Source organism: Macrosteles quadrilineatus, unplaced genomic scaffold, assembly GCF_028750875.1.
Source record: "Macrosteles quadrilineatus isolate MER2022 unplaced genomic scaffold, UCM_ALF_1.0 Scaffold_6__1_contigs__length_79288215, whole genome shotgun sequence".
Classification (NCBI taxonomy): domain Eukaryota; kingdom Metazoa; phylum Arthropoda; class Insecta; order Hemiptera; family Cicadellidae; genus Macrosteles; species Macrosteles quadrilineatus.
In genome coordinates, this window is record NW_026542599.1 from 10,530,258 (window position 1) to 10,550,557 (window position 20,300).

The window sequence follows — 20,300 nt, forward strand, 5'->3', positions numbered from 1 at the left end:
TTTCGTGTGTTCGTGTTCTATGTACTTATTTATTAAATGACGACCTTCATATATGGAAGTGAATAACGACGCCTTGTACGGCCTGAAGATGGTTCCCTGTGAACCGAAACTATAGTTGCCACAAGCAGCATATTGGATTACTGAATGCAGGTATTTAAACCATTATAAATATTCAAACGTAATCCGGAGGCTAACAACTCTTAAAAATGAAACCAATATTTCTACGAGTTTGTGAGGAAACAATGTTTCAAACACTAATAATGACACAAAAAGATGTCAGTAGTTTCAAAAATAACTGCAAAAACTTTAATTTCAAAACTCAGTGATCGAATCTCGAAACCGAAAATTTTCCAAAGTTTTGATGGTTTTGAGATTCGGTTATGACACATCACTACTATTCTGTACATAGATCACCTCACATATCAGAAGTTCTGGTGACAGAAAGTTGAGATTTTTGAACAACAAAAATGTAGGAAAATTGAATATTTCTTACAAAACAACAATTTTTCTTTTCTTACAATTTTGCTTGATATCCTCACTATAGTTCGGCCGCTTAGAAAACGACCTGCGCGCTAATACTATACCAATGCTGGTGGAGGTCGCTTTCTAAGCGGCCGAACTATAGTTGTATTCGCATAACTAAAAAATTTACCTTCAGGTGGGTGACTATTCTCAGTTTGAGATTTTCTTAATGAATTAAACAGCTTAATATGGTTATTTAAATATACATTGTTGGTCACTGTTCTTTAATGAAATAAAGTACACTGTAAAAGAATATACAACCAACAAAATGTGGAAATTAATTTAATTGGGAACTATACCTCCTTATAATTGTAATTTTTTTATAAATATCAAATATCCAATAATGTATGTTATACAATTAGAATTTTAAACTTGAATCGAGCAAAAAAACAAGACATTAGGCCTTCTTGATGAAATGTGTTATTAGTGCGTTCAGTTAAAGATTATAGACCCAAGTTCAACAGGAATTTTAGATTTCCAACATGGAATTTAAATACTTTAATAACCTAACCCAAAACTTCTGATGCCAGGAACTAAGAAATAATTGAAAAAGTATCTAAAATATTACGGAAACTAAGAATTAAAAAATCTGAAACATGAATCATTTGAAATTTACGAATGTCAATAAGTGTTGAAGCAGAGTGGAATATGAGATTTATGGAAGCGAGAATGGCATAATCACTCCAAGAGGAAGACACGATTGTGGCTGTATTGTGGGTTGATTGGCCGTCCTCAGTGTGCAAACGACTCAAGTGACTAGAAGTGACAAAAGGATCACTTGGTGGTTTTGCACCACAAACACAAATGCAACTTCTCAACATTCTGTTGTTTCTGTTCCTAGGTAAGTGATTATGTTGGATTTTTTTGGGAATTCTAACTCCGTTATTTTATTATGTTGAAAATATTAAAGGGAGATGTGGATTAATATAAAGATAATTTATTAAATTACATCATTCTTGTTCTATCACAAGCAAGCTGCTAAACACAAAGGATAACGATTAACAAACAACAATTTAGGCTAAACCGAAAATTTTTTTTAAATCAGTTGTTGAAATATTAAATGGTTGTATATAACTGTGTGTGTAATATTGTAAACTCATCAAAAAGCTATTGAACTTTGACCATAGATTTGTTTATTAAGTAGAATATTTGTCGGAACGTAAAATTGATCAGAACTAATTTATTGCTAATTGATATGAGATTTATCTTAATTGTTGACCTTAGTACTTAAGAATACTCTATTATCTATTGTGTAGCTAGTTTTAGAGGAGTTTTTTTTTTATTTTTATAATGATATTCCTCCTTTTTAACCTCTCCACCTACTCCATAGTATACGGAGAAAAAGATTTTCTAATTTAAAAAATATGGCAACAGTTAAATAAAACTAATTTAAATATAAAAAAATAAGGAAAATTATATCGTCTACAAGTTGGGTAGAGCAACTAGTAATAATTATTTATTGAGTTTATTGTAAAAGCCAGGCTTTCAGAGTACTTACTCAGAACTATTGTTTTCATCACTTCCTTAAGAAAGTAGCTTTTTTCAACGGCAGCTGATATCAAAGAAGATAATCGTGTCCCAAGCTCTGATTTATAAAAAGATTTGCTGATTTTTCAATCAGTTCTACATTGGCACACTATATGCATGTTATACTCCATTCACAAAATTTAGGCGGTTTGAGGGGAAGTGATTTCATCCCCACCACTTCACCCAAACCTACAAGATCGCGCCACTCATCCTACACTCATCCTTCACTCATATTTGGGTTAAAATACGCACATAGTGGCGTCCCCATCTTAAATAATTGATAATTGATATTGATATGACTGATCAGTTGATTAGACACCCACAAACCTATATCCGCTTCAACCCCTAAATTTAGTGAATGGACTATAGTGTTTTAGTGTTTAATTGTTTCTATAATTCAAATCACCGGTTTTTACAGTTCAACAATCTAAATTAAACAGAATTTTATAATATCGGTAAGTATTGACATAGACTAACCAACACAAGTAGACTTCTCATCCCATTGTAAATTTTGAAGCACTTTTTTCGTGTCTAGTTCATGTACGTGACACATGGGCGCTAGTGTCGACGAAACTTTGTTTCTATTATTTTAGGGTTAATTTCTTGATTTGTGCTTTACTGTTTGGTTATATAACTAGGGGACAAGTTATTGTTTATGATTAGATCGTATTATTTGGTTAAACGAGGTTTTAAATGGCTGCAATAACGGGAAACAAATTGTAAACAAAACACGACATCTGCAGAAAACCGTACAGAACAAACAATAACATTGGCTTCAGCTGTTCCATAAGGATGAGAAATCTACTAAGGGAGTATGTTTTATCTATGGTATTGACTATTGATGAAGACTTCCCATCTATGGACCACCAATGTGTGATTTTTTTTTAATTAAAAAAGAACATAGTTGTATGCCTAGTTATAGAATGTGCTAGTCTCTAAAATTTCATATTTTCTATTATTTTTTGTTGCTGACCAAGTTGATGGGGCATAACAGTTGCTATAGCTCTCAATAAGTCATTCCATTAGTATGACCATAGATAAATCATACTCCATTTGTCATCCTTATGGAACAGCTGAAGCCAATTTTATTGTTAGTTCTGTACGTCCAACTGTAGAGGTTATGTTTTGTTTACAATTTGTTTCTTGTTATTTCAGTCATTTAAACCCTCATTTAACCAAATAAAACGATATAATCATAAACAATAACTGGTCTCCTAGTTATATAACCAAACAGTAAAGCACAAATCATGAAAATAACCCTAAAATAATAGAAACAAAATGTTGTCTACCCCAGCGATCAGTGTGGACGTACATGAACTAGACACGAAAAACATGCTGCAAAATTTACAATGGGATGAGGAGTCTATGGTATGACTTGGTAAACAAGTTTGTGTCTTCCACAGAAATTAGTAATTTAGATCCTGTCTGTGGCTCACATCAACTATGACGATCTTGAATTTTTTAAATGGCAAAAACTTTAACATGGGAATGGAATATCTAGTTGTATAGTCTAAGGTACGGCTAAATATCATCTTCGTTAACAATGATCCTGGGAGTAAGAGTTAACATGAAATATTGGAACATTTGGAATATTACTCTGAACCAAAACACCCCTTACAAATCCCCTGGATAGTTGTCAATTACATTTTAATGGGTTATTTCAACAAAACTTGGAATACAAATTCAGTTGACCCTCTAGGTTTGGTCTACATCAATGGAGAACAAGCAGCCTTATCACAGACGGATACTTGCGATGAAACACCCAAAACTAACACAGGTAAGCTATGGTTATACTACCTCATGATGTGTTTCTTACAGGCCTATAAGAGCACTACTGACTTTGTATAAGTACTTTGAGTAGGCTTCTCATCATTGTATGAATTCTTAAGCTGTTTTGATGGGTTTCATGTCCATTTAGAGCCAGTTTCCGAACTCAGGATTTAGCTAAGTTCTAGAATTTAACCGTCTTTATATTCTGGAGTCAACAAAATGTCTTTCCGAGTCAGGGCGTTAGCAAAGTCCAAAACAGTACGATTTTAGATCCTCGCCGAGGGCAGGATTAAGGTGTGCTGAGTGTTTTTTTATTCCTCCCTCTTCACATAATAATGCAGAAGTTATTGTTTTTGTCACAATTCTCAAGTTTGAGTTTTTGTAAAATGTCTCCAGCTGATCTTAATGATTACGATGATCAGTTTTGATCAGTTTGAAAAGTGTTGAGTTTGATTATGATGAGTTTTGAAGGAGCCTTATGTGTTCCAACTGGCAAAAAACTCATCTGTAGAGTATTTTGCCTTGTCACATGGACATTGATAAAACTGATTTACACCAATAACAAGTGCCTAATTTGGTTGATTTGGCTAAATAAATGACTTATGATAAATCTTCAAGGGAGAGTGTATAAAGTCCTAAATAACAGTGAAATCCTGGCAATTATGTGCACTCCTTTTGATTTTGTATACTCCTGGTAGACTGGTAACGTACTATGTCACTTCATCCCGATGTGCAAACAACATTAACATTATGTAAACTTAGGCGCTTGTTATTGGTGTAAATTAGTTTTATCAATGTCCATGTGACAAGGTAAAATACTCTACAGATGCGTTTTTTTACCAGTTGTAACACATAAGGCTCCTCCAAACTCTATGGTTATTGTGTCACTTAATTATTTCCACAACCCTCTTAAGCCAAGGAAAAGTAAACAAACAAACTAAAACAAAAACAAATCCAACAGCTGATATATCTTCAATATTTTAAATGTGATAACATACATCCCTTTAGTGGTTCCTGTCCTTATGAGAAGGTTTTCCGAAAAAAATTATTTTTCAGGGAGGTTTCACATCAAGACCTTTCATTCAAGTATGCGTTTGATAGGTTTATGGCTTACAGTTTTCTCAAAAGTTCAAATCCATCCTAGCTTTATATGCACAACCACAATTAAAAAATTATCAATACATCCTTAGTGTGTTGCAAGCATAGAGGTTTACTTCCAGGAATTTCATGCAAGATGAAAAACAATCTAGGCCTACTGGATAGATTATTCAACAGTTTAATGAAACGTATATTTAATTTCAGGGAGGCTGAAGAAGAAGATATTCTGTGGTTATGACCCTACTGTAAGACCAGTCGCTCATCATTCCAACCAGACTTCCGTCAAAATGGCCGCCTTTCCCATCAACATCGGATGGATGGTCTCTATGTTAACTGATAAGATATAAACTATTATTCACTTTTAGGTACTGATATGAGCGTTCGTCCATTTACATGGACCCGCTTTAGCCAATGTTTTATTTATATAGAACATGGTTAAAAAAGCCACTAATTAAGTAGGATACTGTCAACATTTGATTTTTTCTTAGTTATTTTATGCTATGACAGTTTATATTATATAAAAAATACAATGGTTTATGATACTGTAGTCGTCCTTTCGGTTTGATTTAAATAAATTTGTTTCCCCTCAAACCCTATCTTTTAACAATACAATAAACTAAAACTATAGCTGGAAGAATAATAAAAGAAAATAATATATAATTGTATGTATGGCTTTTAGTTTATAGAGTTCTACAACATAGAAAAGTGTTCCTCCCATAAGACACCTATCCCTTTATGTTTTCTTCATAGTAGGAACTACAATTTTAAATATTGAGCTCTTAAAAAACTTAGCTACTTAGCTAAAAGTAACTGTGGTAATTGATGGGAAGATTTGAACCCAGAACTCAAGGATAGAGGTCTCGCACTGTAACCACTAAACCCCCCAGTTCCAACAGCAAATTCAAAAGAAAATTAGGTTTCTAAAAAAAACATATTCTGTACAACAATTTAAATTGGAAATAGTTTGTCTTTATCAAGGTACTAAAATATCTACCTTAGATTACAAAAAATCGAACTCCAAACCTTCGCGCCCCTTAGTAAAATATAGATGTGAGCCAATAAATTTACTCAGTTTTGTGGTTTTATTATTTTCCGTAAGCTCTTCCGTAAAAGGCGGCCCTACATAAAGGCAGACAAGGCGGTGCCTGAGGCCTCGCGCTTTTCAGGGGTCCCACACAGCCTTATTTCAGGTATTAAGCCGTAAGTTCAGGCCCGATGTTGAACTTTGTGTTGGGCTCCCGCAATCTCTAGGGCTGCCACTGTCTATCGTTTAGAATCTACATTTTTTAGTTTTACGCTGGACTTGTGTTGCTAAAAGTTGATAGTGAATTTAATTTTTATTTCAATTTTATACTTTCCAGCATGAAGAAAGGAACTCAATATGGATGTCATTTTGGCTAATCATGGTGAGTTAGAATAAAAGTAACTATTGGTCGGCCGGTTAGAAAACGACCTCCTCGTAGCATTGGTGCAAGAGAGAGATACCGTGCTGTGGGAGTGAGACAGACTATGGCTCTTGCCCCACTCCGCTGCCGCCCAACCCTTCCCAAACACAAGCCCCATAATAATATTTAATATTTTAGTTAAATTGCAACTAAAATATTAATAGCAATTAAATTATACAGCTGATCAAAATGTAAGCAAATACGCGGAGAGGGGGAACATACCCTCCCCTACATGCGCTAAAAATTTCGCGCAGGTCGCTTTCTAACCGGCCGACCTATAGAGTGATGCTCGTATTTACAAACATTGTAGCTCATCAAAAAAATCTTAAGAGTCAATTTCAATCATGCATTTCCTGTGTAAAACCAAATTGGTTATTTTTAAAATTATCATGTTGTATTGTAATGTTATACTATTGACTATACAAAGAATTATGTGTATAGTCCATACTTATACACATCAAATTTGTACGGACAATTATGACAAAAATATATATTTCAGCATTGGAACGATGATCTATTGTCATGGAACAGCTCACATTACGATGGTTTAGAAGAATTTCCCACCGATGGAAACATGGTTTGGGTTCCAGAAATCTTCGTAAGTGACCCGTAAGTTTTACATTTTTTCCGTTACATAAAATAACTTTAAGGAGCCGTCCATATAACTTAATATTAAATAATGCTCAAATGGGGGGAGGGGGGTTTCAAGTTTGTTACGATAACACACTAAAAGATCTATTTTTCCTAAAGTACCAAAATGATCAAATTACTTAAGAAACAGTCAGGTTTAAGATGCTTAAACACATGAGAAGTGTTAAGTATACAAGTCCTAATTTTAAAATTGTTAATTGGCCTATTAGTAATTGTTAACATTAAAATGTTCAGATATGGTGTTAATAGACTGTAAAGTTTGTTCTTAAAATGTTTGTTTGTATTGATAACATTATTTCAAAACCAATTACAAACAATTTCTTTACTTCAGGAGACATTTTCAACTGAATTTCATACCCCACAATCCTGTTTATGATAATATCAGACTGCTTAACGACAATACAAAAGGGAATACAAAAAGGAGGGGAGGTTTAGCCTTGTGTTATGCAGCGTCACAGGGGGGGGGGGGGGAAAGGGTCTTAAAAATAACAAAAAACGTGTTATGTAATATATGGACGGCCCCATTTAATTTGTTCGAAAAATGTTTGCAAATGCTGGCAACCTTTGATGCAAGGTGGAATCACAATCCCTGAAGCTCAAATGGTTGATAGAAAATATAGGTACTCTCTGAAAAAATATACAAGAGAAATAACTGATTGATGAAGGAGAAAATGCAACATACTTGTTGACCCTCAGACTACCAATTGCAGAACTGATCAATGAGATGAAGTCTAAACTGATAAAGTGAATAAGAACGTTTTATGGGGGGAGGAAACTTTTTACACACTTAATGAATTCAAATGATTAATTCTCAACTAAACAATTAGTTTTCTGGGTAGCATGATAGTGCTCGCCTTCAAATCTGAAGTTCGCTGGCTCCTTGTGATTGTTTCCACACCCTGTCTTTGGGATTTCAAATAATGGTACTACCTAACAAAATGTTGGATTTTGGTATGTAAGACCATTGATTGAATCGCTCCCTAACAAAAAACTTAAATATTCATATTCCACAAGGCATAAATATATATACAACTAAACACTATTTAAATATCTGATTCCAGCCCTCAGTCCCAGATATCTCGCCAGATGAGTTGTGTCGTTCGCTCTACTGGTTACGTTGATTGCTCCAAGAACATGGGTGTCACTGCACGCTGTACCATAGACCTCACTTACTTCCCCAACGACCGCCATCATTGCAAAGTAGTATTCCGTCCTCGAACCTACAAGAACAACGTCCTCGACCTCACTTTTATGGACTTTGAGGTGACTTATTTATTTCTTCTTCATATAAAAAAATCCATGGTATTTTAATTTTTGTATTGATATATTTTTTATATTTGTGGATGGTTAAGCACTTTACGTTGTGATTACCCCTACACTTAGCATTGGATAAAGTCTCTTTAGTCTGAGCTTAAACAACCTTTTTCACAATTTGTTACGTTTTCAAGTTTTATTTTTTCCATTTCAACAAGGTATGAAATTATGTTCATGTCTATGTTTACTTTCTTATTATATCCCTAGGGTCTACTATTCATTTAGACATACACGGTGGTATTTAGGTCCAACTTGAAACCAACATTATTGATCTGTTAGTTGAAAACTCTAAGACATACCAAGAAATAAATTTTATTCTCATACTCCAATGGATAGTGACAAACAGATTGATGTCAAACCGTAAACAATTTTAAAATACCATAATTAATCACGGTCTTGATAAGCGTATAACAAACATTTAAGAATCGTCCAAACAAAAGACTTCCTGGAATTTTATGTGGTTCCATTAATTATTCCAATGACAATTCAGTTATTTGAGCAGAAATACTAAAATTTTGTTTCTGCTAATAAAGCTGTTGTTGCATGCAATATACAAATTCCCAAAAAATTAAATATGTTTTCCAGGGGACGAATCTATTCACGTTTTACCGATCGCATGGAATTTGGAACTTGGTGTCCCTCAAAGCCAATCGCAATGTAACGAAGCTGTTTGACGACTTCTACACTATAGACATGGAGTATACTTTTGTGATTGAGAGAAGAAGTTCAGCTTATAGTGCAACACCATTGGCAGGCAAGTGACTTGTTTAGTTTTACATTTAATATCTAAGCTAGTGAACTTCGTATAAAATAATCACAAACACTTCTAAAGAGAAAGTGGACTAAATCCCTTAAATTTTTTGCGAATTTCCCATATAATAAGCTATTACTCATGGTAAGACCTGGACCAGGGACCGATTTACTTCTTCGTTTTGAGGTCCCCAGAGGCGAAAAACACCATCCGTTCCAATTCATACATGTGTGTGTGTGTGTGTTTGTGTCCGATTATGGGATGATAACTTGAGCAAAAATGATCCGATTTGATTAATTTGGTAGAAACAAGTAAACCTAGGTTTATTCTAATGTGTTCGCCAACCAGCATGATTGGGCTATGGGAACGGCGGTTTATGGGGTAAAAATTGGGTTTTCCCATTTTTTACCCTGAAAACATAAAATTTCGCAATTTATTTCTGAACTGTTTTCTAGAGCTTAAATAAGAAATAATTTAGAATATTGAAGTGTTGTGTCACACTAAGCAATAAAATTTTCCATAAAAAACACACCTCATTACCTTCCTGTAGCAGCAAACCTAAGTACTCATTAAAATTAATGTTATTTGAATAGGAAATAAATCGACAATTTTAAGGGAATATTTTAGGGAAATCTAGCCAGTTAAATAGAAACTCACTTAGTCTGCAGGTTTGCTGCAGATGGGGTACTATTTCTAATCCTAATAAATGGGATATATAATAATAGAACCCTTTTGCAAACAGAATACAGACGTGTGTTCAGTCAAAATGCATGTGATTTTCTGACGACCATGTTCTCTAGTGATGATGATGATGGTGCTGAGCGTGTTCTGGCTAGAGCCGCAATGTTCCGCCCGTATCGTACTGCCCGGGTTGACAATCCTATGTCACATGATCATCCTCCGATGGCTCATGGAAGTAGTCAGTTCCAACTTTGAAAGTCTTCCAGTCATCAGTAAGTATTGATTTGTATCACCTTTATAGAATATCGTACTACTAGACATTCCATGTTGGGGGGAGTGAGCTGGCCTAGTGGTTAGAGCGCGGGACATTGGTCCAAGAGGTCCCGCCAAATCACCAATGGATTTCATCCAAGTGATAATGCCGCAACCCCTAGGTCTAGCCTGAAGTAATGTGAAAAACAATCCCAGGCTCGTGCCTAGCGTCCTAGGACAAAAAAAAACTAGACATTCCATGTTAAAGTTTTGACAGTTTTGGAATGAAAATGAATATATGTAGTAGAATTAAGCCACCATCAGAATGCTGATTATAAAAGTTGTAATTTGTAAAAGGGTGTGTTTACTTACACCCTTTTACAGATTCGATTTTTTTAATTTCCATTTTTTGGCGCATTTAGTACGGTGTAGGAATGTTTTGAGACGGAAATGTAGCAATATTATTATGACTACCAAGAATAATGACAATGATGCACAGATGGTCCACGTTGCTGTGAGTCCGCATAAACAGTTTTAACCTTGTGTTTATTTATATATGTGTGTGTAAACATGTTTTGTACCTAGTTGTAAATAAACTAGTGATATGTGGCAACACTGCATAGTTGGCAACATCCAAGACAGCAGCCATTTTGTAAACTCTACAACCTTCTCTACACTCGACAAAGCCCCTGGGGGGACAAAATATCAAGTGTACAATGTCTCTTCTGTATGTTCTATAGCCTTCCTACACTTCTTCAAGGTAATCTAGCTGCTATCCTCTTTATTACACAATTCAAAATCCTGGCCTAGATCCTTTCCTTGAACAAAATTAACCTTGGTATGTTACAGTTGTGGTTGTACGCAACTCTATGCTACTGGCTGGTGTAGGATTGGGGTGGAGTGTTGTGTGTAGAGCTCTATGTAGTTGCTCTTTTTCACCATATTGGTTGTACAAGGCTACTACCAACATAAACAATAACCAGACCATCAAACTCTTCCTTCCTCACGACATTTTCATCAAGGTCAGTCAAATTTTATTTTGATTTTATTTGATTTGAATGGACAGTTCAGCTCGGAATTGATGGGGGTATATTTTTGTGAGTTGCGCCTCAAAAAGCCATTTTGATTGTTTTTACCCTTTTTTGTATTTATAAGATGAAATAAATGTAAAAAATAGTCAGCAGAGGAATGAATAATCCCTGGAGCTTAAAAGGTAAAATTACGTTAAAACCTAGTCCTAGTACCATTTCCGAACACAGAAACATTCTGTGACCACATTTTATGGTCAAACTACCATTCTCGATTGTTTACTTTCTGATTAATTTTGTACTAATGCTGCACTGTCCTACAGTCAGGCACATCGGGGGATGAAGACGAGTCTTCTCTAGTAGTACATCGGGACTGTACAGAACAGCAATGGCGCATCCTGATCATCTTGAGCGACCGGATATTCTTCAGCCTCTACCTCCTACTCTACATGTACTTTTTTATGTCTCTGACCCCATAAAATGTGTATTACGCTACAATGGCGGGAAGTGGATGATTACGGTACGAGCATTATAGTTGCGAGTAGATGATGGGAGTGCTGTAAACACATTACCGAGTGAGTTTCGTACGATACTTTTTGCATTACAAGCAGCAACAAGTTTTTTTTACTAATTTAGACCTATAGACTAACAAAACTCTACTGATCCTTTGTAAACTATTTTGGAAATAAGGAAAACTCATACCTGTTTTTGGATTTAACAAGCAAATATGAGCTAATTCTTGTAGGCTTAATCGTTATTTTGTGTGGAATTTCACAATATTCTCTATCGTGATCCATCTCCTGTGATAAGTTATTTGAAAATCGATTACAATACTCTACGCAATGGCAGTCGTTCTGCTAACTGCGTAGTGTGGTGAAAACCCTATTGCAAGCTAAAACCTTTTGACTATTGATGGAAGTGGACATGCCATTCCCTGCTGAAACCAGTTTAAGAGAAACTATTAAGCCATCAACAGATAGCACAGATGTAATTTACTGATTTATTTCAAATACTCTAGCTTTTAAAATGAGCCAAGAAGGGACTACTTATTGTCAGCTATCATAGTAACAAAAACTAAGGGATCAGTAGCACACTCTCCAAGTGCATTCCAAGTTCTTTTTGGTAGTAATGTGTAGTATATTGTTAAATATGTCAATGTAATTATTTAAAATTTTCTATTTTAGAAATAAATCATACAAATTATATGCCTTTATACATTTCCTGGATTGTTTTGAAAATGAAAGATTATTGTTGCCTCTTTTAGTAGGCTATTTATTGACCGGCATGATATGATCAACCACTTTAGACAGTGATTTGTAAATTGACTGTTATAACTTATTTTAAAAGCAATAAACGAAATGTGTATAATTATGTAAAGATAATTATGTAAAGAATGATATAGCTAATTCTACACAAAAAGGCTATTTGTCCTGTTAACAGATTCCTCTTAAAATTTGTCTTATCATTTTTATTTTAGTTTTAAAAAATACTAATCAGTGCCTAAAGCATTTATAAAATTTGTTAATATCAATTTAAAACTACTGTTCAATAAACAAAATTTTTATTTAAATTGTCGGGAAATTAAAATAAATATTCAATTACAAGAGAATTATAAATTATATTTCTTAAGATTAACAAAAAGAGTCACATAAGCAGCACACCAACCACTCCTGAAAATTAAAGAACATTTTAGAAAATAGTTTAAGATGAAACAAGAAGCTACTACATCTAGATTATGGATCAGCTGAACACAATTTTAGGCAGCGTTTCTGTCCAAATGTAATTATATGTTTCCCGTTTTGTTTTGAACTCTTGCTATGATAACTCTGGCATTATCTACATTTATTTCAGTCATAATTTCACTGGATCATGTTTTCAACTCAAGGTATCTCTAGACATTTTTTAACTTTGTTGAAACAGTTAAGTGTAACAACAAGTATTGTATGCTTTGAATTCAACTCACCACATTAGGCATAGTAGTTCAAGTTGGCCTTCTTCTTGGCTTGAACCTCGAGGATAGCGTCCATGAAGTCCTCGTGAGTCACGGCCGCAGCGCCTCGCCTCAGGGCGATCATACCCTGTGAGAGAAAACAAGACTTACTGCAGGTATTTGGGCACAAGAAAATCACATGTTATATTTTAAAGTTTGATTTTGGTAATATAAAAAATTAGTAGGGTTGGTTATTAATTTGTACTCTTTAGGTTATAATGCTGTGCAACCACTAATTCAACCTTCCTTGTTTAAAAAACTATAGTATCACGATTTGGATAGTTGGGAGTTCGGATAATTTGAGTACCTATTGTACTATCATAACTTACCGCTTCAACACAAACAGCCTTGCACTGAGCCCCGTTGAAATCGTCAGTTGACCGAGAGAGCTCCTCAAAGTTGACGTCTGGGCTGACGTTCATCTTACGAGAGTGAATCTGCATGATGCGAGCCCTAGCCTCCTCGTTGGGGTGGGGGAACTCAATCTTACGATCCAGACGTCCAGACCTGAGCAACGCTGGGTCTAGGATATCCACACGGTTTGTGGCCGCAATAACCTGTCGACCAAAAAAAAAGCTTGTCAACAAAATCAACCAATCAACAAGTCATTGATTAGGCCTAACCTTGGAACATCCAAACTTAGAAACTTTTATTGTCTGGGTACAGTACAGTAATATAGTTAGTTAGCCAAATTACTTTTTTGGGACGTCAGTTACACATTTGTTTTCAAACCAATATCTGACAACTTGTTGTTAGGTACATTTGAAATCTTTCCATTGGAAAAATACATAAATATTTTCACACTTTTTTGCTTCATGGTGCTACCAGTTGAGCATTGAAGGCCAAATCTGTAATTTTGTAAATGGTTGCAACAAATAAAATATTTACCCAGTTACTTTTGTATTATATGTGCAAAGTTTGTGGAGCTGGGTAGGGTATAGATAGACCTACTCAGTAGTAGGCCTATGATGTTATGACAGTGAAAATGGTGTGATAGCTTTTAGAAGACTTTTTATTCTCTAATTCAGGGTATTCCCACTTTCCTGCCAATAATATAAAGTTTATAGATGCCACTTTGTAATCTGTTACTCCTGAATGCTGGTTTAGCAAGAGTCTACCTTGATATCAGCCGTCGAGCTGAATCCGTCCAGCTGATTCAACAGTTCCAACATCGTTCTCTGGACCTCTCGATCGCCAGCCTTCTCCGAGTCGAATCTCTTGGTTCCGATGGCGTCCAACTCGTCAATGAAGATGATTGCTGGTGCTTTCTCCTTGGCCAGGGCGAACGCATCCCTCACAAGTTTGGCTCCGTCTCCGATAAACATCTGGACCAACTGAGGACCAGCCAGCTTGAGGAAGGTTGACTTGGTCTGAGCAGCGCACGCTCGAGCCAGTAACGTCTTTCCTGTAAAACAACGCAATTGTTACAAGTTCTGGAAACCAGATTGCCATTGAGCAGTTGATTAATGATGCTTTCCAAAAACAAGTACTCGTTAACAAAACCATGGTTTGGACACCTTCCTTGAAAAACATTAAATAGTCTACTGGCAGCTTTATACACGAAATACCTAAATCCCATACCATGATCACTGATCAGTTATGATACTATACATTTTTTTCTAAGGTAGCTCCTAAGGACCAAATTTTTCTATGCTAGAGGGATGTGTAGTTTACAACTGAATCTGATGATCTGAGAAGGGAAATAAAGCTAGAAGGTTGGCTACCCTGCTATATGGTCACTCACCTGTTCCTGGAGGTCCATAGAGCAAAACACCCTTGGGAGGTTGTATACCCAGGTTCTCAAACTTCTCTTTGTGGGTCATGGGCAGAACAACGGCTTCAATAAGCTGTAACATTCAAATATGTTTGGTGTTAATGCAAAACAGAAGGGCGATTCACCGCGGACAGAACGGAAATAAACAAAAATTTGACTTCTTAAAGGAGAGTAATTATATGAGCATTACCTAAACAATGCTCAGTTGAAATTATTGTCGTTTATTTTGTTGAGACATCGACATCAAGTGTGCCAACCTTGGTAAAGTTATATGGCCAGCCAAAACAATTAACTCTAGAATGAACATAGTGCACCAACGCAGCCCCATCAAGCAGCCAAAGGATAGTTTGCTCAAAACTTTCCTTGCACTTGGTTTGGTATCTGGACGTTTTTGGCCTACTACGCCAAAATCTACAGACAATGTTACCGATTTTAAGTGTTTAATAAATGTGTTGTCTAATATTTTCTCGGGATGGTGATCTTCTGAGTTTGGCAAACGGAACTATAATGTTTTGAGATTTCCCATCTTACAACAGATAGTGGATTGACAACAACAAAAAGATATCCAAGCTAAATATTATGGCAATTAAGTAAAGTCACAATCTGGCAGAAAAGGACTTAAATAGCCATTAAACTGATAATCATTCATTTATTCTGTTTTTTTATTGCTCAATCACAAAAACACAATGCAGAACAATCTAGGCCTACTTCAACATCGCTACTTGAAAGAAAGGAATTTGTAATACCTAATACCTAACTACAGTACCTAACTAGGTACCTAACTCAGTAACTCACAATTACAATCTTGAAAATACCCGATATCATCATGACTTATCACAGGTCTGAGTTCTTAAAAAATAATTTATGCATAGGGATAAACTTTTAAAACATTGCATACACAACAAATAAAACATTTGGAAAATGTTTGCATCAAATGTTAGGTTCACCTCTTGTATCTGCTTGTCCAGTCCTCCGATGTCCGAGTACTGCTCGGTGGGCCGCTCGTCCACCTCCATCGCCTTCACTCGCGCGTCGTACTCAGCTGGCAGAGTCTCCAGAATTAAGTAAGAGTCCTTGTTTACTCCCACCAAGTCACCAGGCTTCAGCTTCTCAACGTCCACCAGTCCGATCACTGGCAGGAAATATGTCTGTGAAACACCATGCCATTTAAGTATAAGGTTAAAACACTGTATTTTTTTAGGTTATCTATTTCAACAAGACTAACATAGATCTAAGTTTTAGAACAGTGTAAATGAACCAAATAGACTTCTAATAGAGTTGAATGGTATTTTGCTTCAGAGATAATTGCTTCGACCCATCCAAAACATCAGTACCCTATTTATGCCAGTTCTACCTGAGGACTATGATTTAACAGAATAGGCATACCATGGAAACCTATTCGTACCTATAGGGCCTAAGTAAAAAAAAACCAATCCTTTTAGAAAGCTATGTTAGACTCTATAAAACGTGATCATTCAATTATTCGATTTACATAGCCCTGCACTTTTAGAGTTTGCATTTTGAGTAAAAAACGTAACACTCTTTACACAAATACCCAAAAGATTGTAATTTTAATAATAAAAATAGAAAACTTTAAGGTAAAGTGTAGACCTTCAAAAATAGCCTATCTTCTAAGGCTATGTTGACAGAAATTAGGTGTTGCTCAAAACTTAACCTGATATAGAGCTAGAACACATTTTATGGGTTTAAGTTACCTTTGTACAAAAAACCAATTACAAACCTGGCGAGTGGATGTTTTGATGACGGCACATTTTCCTTTCCGTTGTGCATCTAAGTCTACTACTGCACCATCTTCTTCTGTGTCTTGTGGGTCAACATCCAAGAGCTATATAATCAATTTTGTGAATTAGGAAAGCATTGGGAGTTGGGGTAAATTAATGATAGGCAAAATTGTTCCATAACCATAATTAAGTTTGGATAGCTACATTACAGTATGGCATGTTCAAATAAATATACTCTTAAAATTAAAGTTGGTCGATCCTGGTTTTAAGTGTGCGTAGAAGCAGACAACTATGAAGTAGTTGCCACTATTTTTAGGATCCACTATTTTTTAGAATCGACCAAGTAAACCTAAAGTATGTTCCTCCCAAAACTGCTGGTTCGAGACCCAACCATCTGCTAAATTAATTACAGCAGTCTTCACTACCAACACAACAACAACAACAGGGTGGCACAACAAATATGGTCGGTTTTGAAATTAATATAGGCCATCCTAACGCAAATGATTTTACACATAAATTTTACTGACTTAAACATTTCTGGACACTTTCAAATACCCCATTACAAAAATACCCCCGCCGCAGCAAACCTGCAGACTAAGCGAATTTCCATTTGACTGATTGGATTTACACTGAAATGTCTACTTAAAAATATAACATTTATTCTCTATTTAAATAGAATTAGTTTAACTAGTACTTAGGTTTGCTGCATCAGGGAGGGTAAAACTGTTTTTTTTTTTTTTTGTAAAACGTTAATAGTTAGTAAGAAATAAAAACATTTTCCAAATTTGATCAAAATATGTTCATAAACAAGCAAACTACAACAATTTACTTATTCTCCATAAGAATAACATGGGAATTTTAAATTTACAATTTTTTTTGAATTTTCTCCGTAACCATTAGGCGCATAATAACGCTTCAATATACTAAATTATTTGTTTTTTTAAGCTCTACAAAATGGTTTAGAAAGAAATTGCTAAATTTTATGTTTTTTGGGTCAAAAATGGGAAAACCTATTTTTACCCCATAAAACCCCCCGTAAACCCCCGTTCCCATGGTCCGATCATGCTGGATCGCGAACTCGTTCCAATAAACGTAGGTTTACACGTTTGTACCAAATTTCATCAAAATCGGATCATTTTTGCTCGAGTTATCGTGCTAACGGACACATATATATATATATATATAAATATATATATATATGAATTTGAACGGATGGTGTTTTTGGCCTCTAGGGACCTCAAAATGAAAAAAAAAAATCGGTCCCGCGTCCAGGTCTTACCATGAGTACTACGGTAATAGCTTATTCCCTATATGGGAAATTCGCTAAAAACCTTGAAAGTTACAAAGTTGCCAGTAAGCTATTATATAAATGTCAATCAAACCATAAAATTCATGTACGGAAAATAACTTGGGGGAAATAATGGTGCCCTTCCTGAAGGATACACTCGTAAAGTCTTTCCTCAAAATTCTCCAACTCTTTTGCTACCTACTGTTTCTTCACCAATGGCCTTTATTTCCACACGGATTGCCTGTTTTAGATCGTGTAAGTCTCGGGACTTGTGAACATAGACTTTAGATTTTAAATATCCCTAAAGAAAAAAATCACAAGCTGAGAAATCTAATTAGGTGATCTAGCGAGCCAGTGGATAACACCAAAACCCAAGATGACGTGGTGGGGGAACATCTGTTTCAAAGCCCTCAATGAGTCATTGGCCGTTTGGGCTGAAGCGCCATCTTGTTGGAACCAAATACCTTTAATGTTCACTCGTAACTGCCACAGTTTCTTTATCAAATAGTTACAGAGCATGTTATCATAACGTTATGAGTTGAGCAGGACTGTAGCGCTAACTTAATCTCTTCAAAAAATTAAGGCCCAACAATCACTATTTTGGAAATCCCTCACCAAACTCTCACTTTAGCACAGAACAGAGGCTTCTGGTGTAGTCGTGTTTAGTTTATTCATATATCTGTTAGAATATGTGAGCCCCATTAGACATCATGAGCACATCATCTTTGAACACACAAAATGTGTAGAATTTTTTCACAAAAGCGGCTGCGGTGCTCAAAATCATAGAGCCATTGCGTGATCATTATTTTGTATGGGTGAAACTTCTTGCGGCGTAAAATACGCTGTAAAGAGCAATGGCTGAGGTGCAAAGTCTGAGCACATCGCCTAGTAGAATGTAGCGGACTTTGAAGCACTGATGCTATTACCGTCATAATGTTTTGTGGAGTAATTGCCGTTCGTGAACGTCCATCAGATTTACCTCTCATAACGGAACCTGTTGTCTGAAATGCAGTCACCATATGTATTAATGATCAAAACAGCCCATTGCACAGGTAATTAAAGATTCACTGTTCCTGAAAACTTATCAACAGCAAAAACACGGAGATCCACTGTCCACTGCGCCATCTAGCAGCAAACTGGATCGGTACTATGGTCGACTTGCAGACGGCCGGCAGTGCACCCGCCCCTCTCCCCACTGCTAGTAGCCTACTATGCAGTTTCATATCCGACCATCCTTTTTGCACCACCTGTAGCCTACCTTGTATATGTCACTTACAGGCCTTTAAAAGCTATACTTTTGTTATTCACAGATTTAGAACACCACTGAGAAAACATTCAAATGTAAAAAAAAAGTTAAGCTACACAATTTAGACTACGGTACCTTACCTAGAGCTACTATGCTTACAGTTAATATATGAGATCTTAACTCACCTCAATGACATTGGAAACCAAGTAAGGAAGTGTTTTATTAACTTTAATTTTTTCAGTGTTCTCTTTAATTTTCTCGTTTTGCGCCTGAAGTTCATGAGAAATTCGCATGACATCGCTCTTCATAATTTTAATTTCATTGTCCAAGAGACGGGTTCTGCCTACAATATCATCTGTTGACATACGCAACACTTCTTCTCCAAGTGATTCCTGAAAAACAACATTTTATATGTATATGTAATAGCTTAATGCACAGAGCCTAATTAGTATAGGCCTATATCAATGTCAGTGTATATTTCTTCAAATAGGCTACTTAGGCTTAAGAGTTAGCCAATTTCTATTTCACACAACTTACTATCGATAGGGGTACAGTTTCTTAACTGGGCTACGCTAATATTGATTGAAACTATCGATTCAATTAGTAAGCCTTCGTGCGATTTTTTCACCATCAGCAAGTTTGGTTGGTTAGGTTAGGTTATGACAGTTTAATTTTATAATAGATATATTTTAAAATATTTATTATTAATCAATATTTTCAATTCGATAGTTTCAATCAATATTAGAGTAGCTCAGTTAAGAAACTGTACCCATTGATAGGCCTAAGGCCTAGTTACAAATAATTACCTCTCCATCCTCCCACATAAATTTATCTTCCAAAGTTTTACTAGAACTCGCCATAATTTTAGACTCCAGTAAAAAATGTTTAACACAAACACAAACTAATCACGAGTCAATAGATTGAGAAAACTTAGAATTAATTATTATAGAACAATAAACATAACCTCAGCATGCCTGACTCAGTAAAATTTGAGATTCATCGGACCAGAGAGTAAAAGGAATAAATAATGCTTTCTTCTTGTCTTCTTGATCTCAGCACTAGCCCACTCGGTAGGGGTCGAGTTCCCACAAGGCTCACGGGACGCTCCGTGACGTAGGCTCGACATCATGATTTCATGACGTTCACGCTTCCCCTTCCCAGTTCCATTCCATGTCCATCCATAGTCCATGTCATGTCCATGGTCGTCTGTTCGTGTTAGTT

The 20,300-nt window shown here is 35.7% G+C and overlaps 2 protein-coding genes across 2 annotated transcripts; one reads left to right on the forward strand and one right to left on the reverse strand.

Moving 5' to 3' along the window:
- Nucleotides 1-1,266: 1,266 nt before the first annotated feature.
- LOC128997022 (neuronal acetylcholine receptor subunit alpha-7-like) lies at nucleotides 1,267-12,187 on the forward strand. The gene is made up of 10 exons (XM_054422600.1): nucleotides 1,267-1,363; nucleotides 3,749-3,826; nucleotides 5,122-5,237; nucleotides 6,279-6,323; nucleotides 6,862-6,971; nucleotides 8,075-8,276; nucleotides 8,913-9,081; nucleotides 9,879-10,031; nucleotides 10,861-11,033; nucleotides 11,363-12,187. Exons 1-10 carry the CDS (start codon nucleotides 1,327-1,329, stop codon nucleotides 11,516-11,518), a joined length of 1,239 nt encoding a protein of 412 aa, XP_054278575.1. The 5' UTR covers nucleotides 1,267-1,326; the 3' UTR covers nucleotides 11,519-12,187.
- A 450-nt stretch (nucleotides 12,188-12,637) lies between these two features.
- Nucleotides 12,638-20,074, reverse strand: LOC128996313 (26S proteasome regulatory subunit 6A-B). Its single transcript, XM_054421557.1, has 9 exons — nucleotides 19,886-20,074; nucleotides 19,265-19,471; nucleotides 16,545-16,649; nucleotides 15,751-15,951; nucleotides 14,774-14,876; nucleotides 14,148-14,434; nucleotides 13,359-13,586; nucleotides 13,003-13,117; nucleotides 12,638-12,709 (listed from the first exon to the last, which is right to left on the reverse strand). Exons 1-8 carry the CDS (start codon nucleotides 19,937-19,939, stop codon nucleotides 13,007-13,009), a joined length of 1,296 nt encoding a protein of 431 aa, XP_054277532.1. The 5' UTR covers nucleotides 19,940-20,074; the 3' UTR covers nucleotides 12,638-12,709; nucleotides 13,003-13,006.
- Nucleotides 20,075-20,300: the final 226 nt, after the last annotated feature.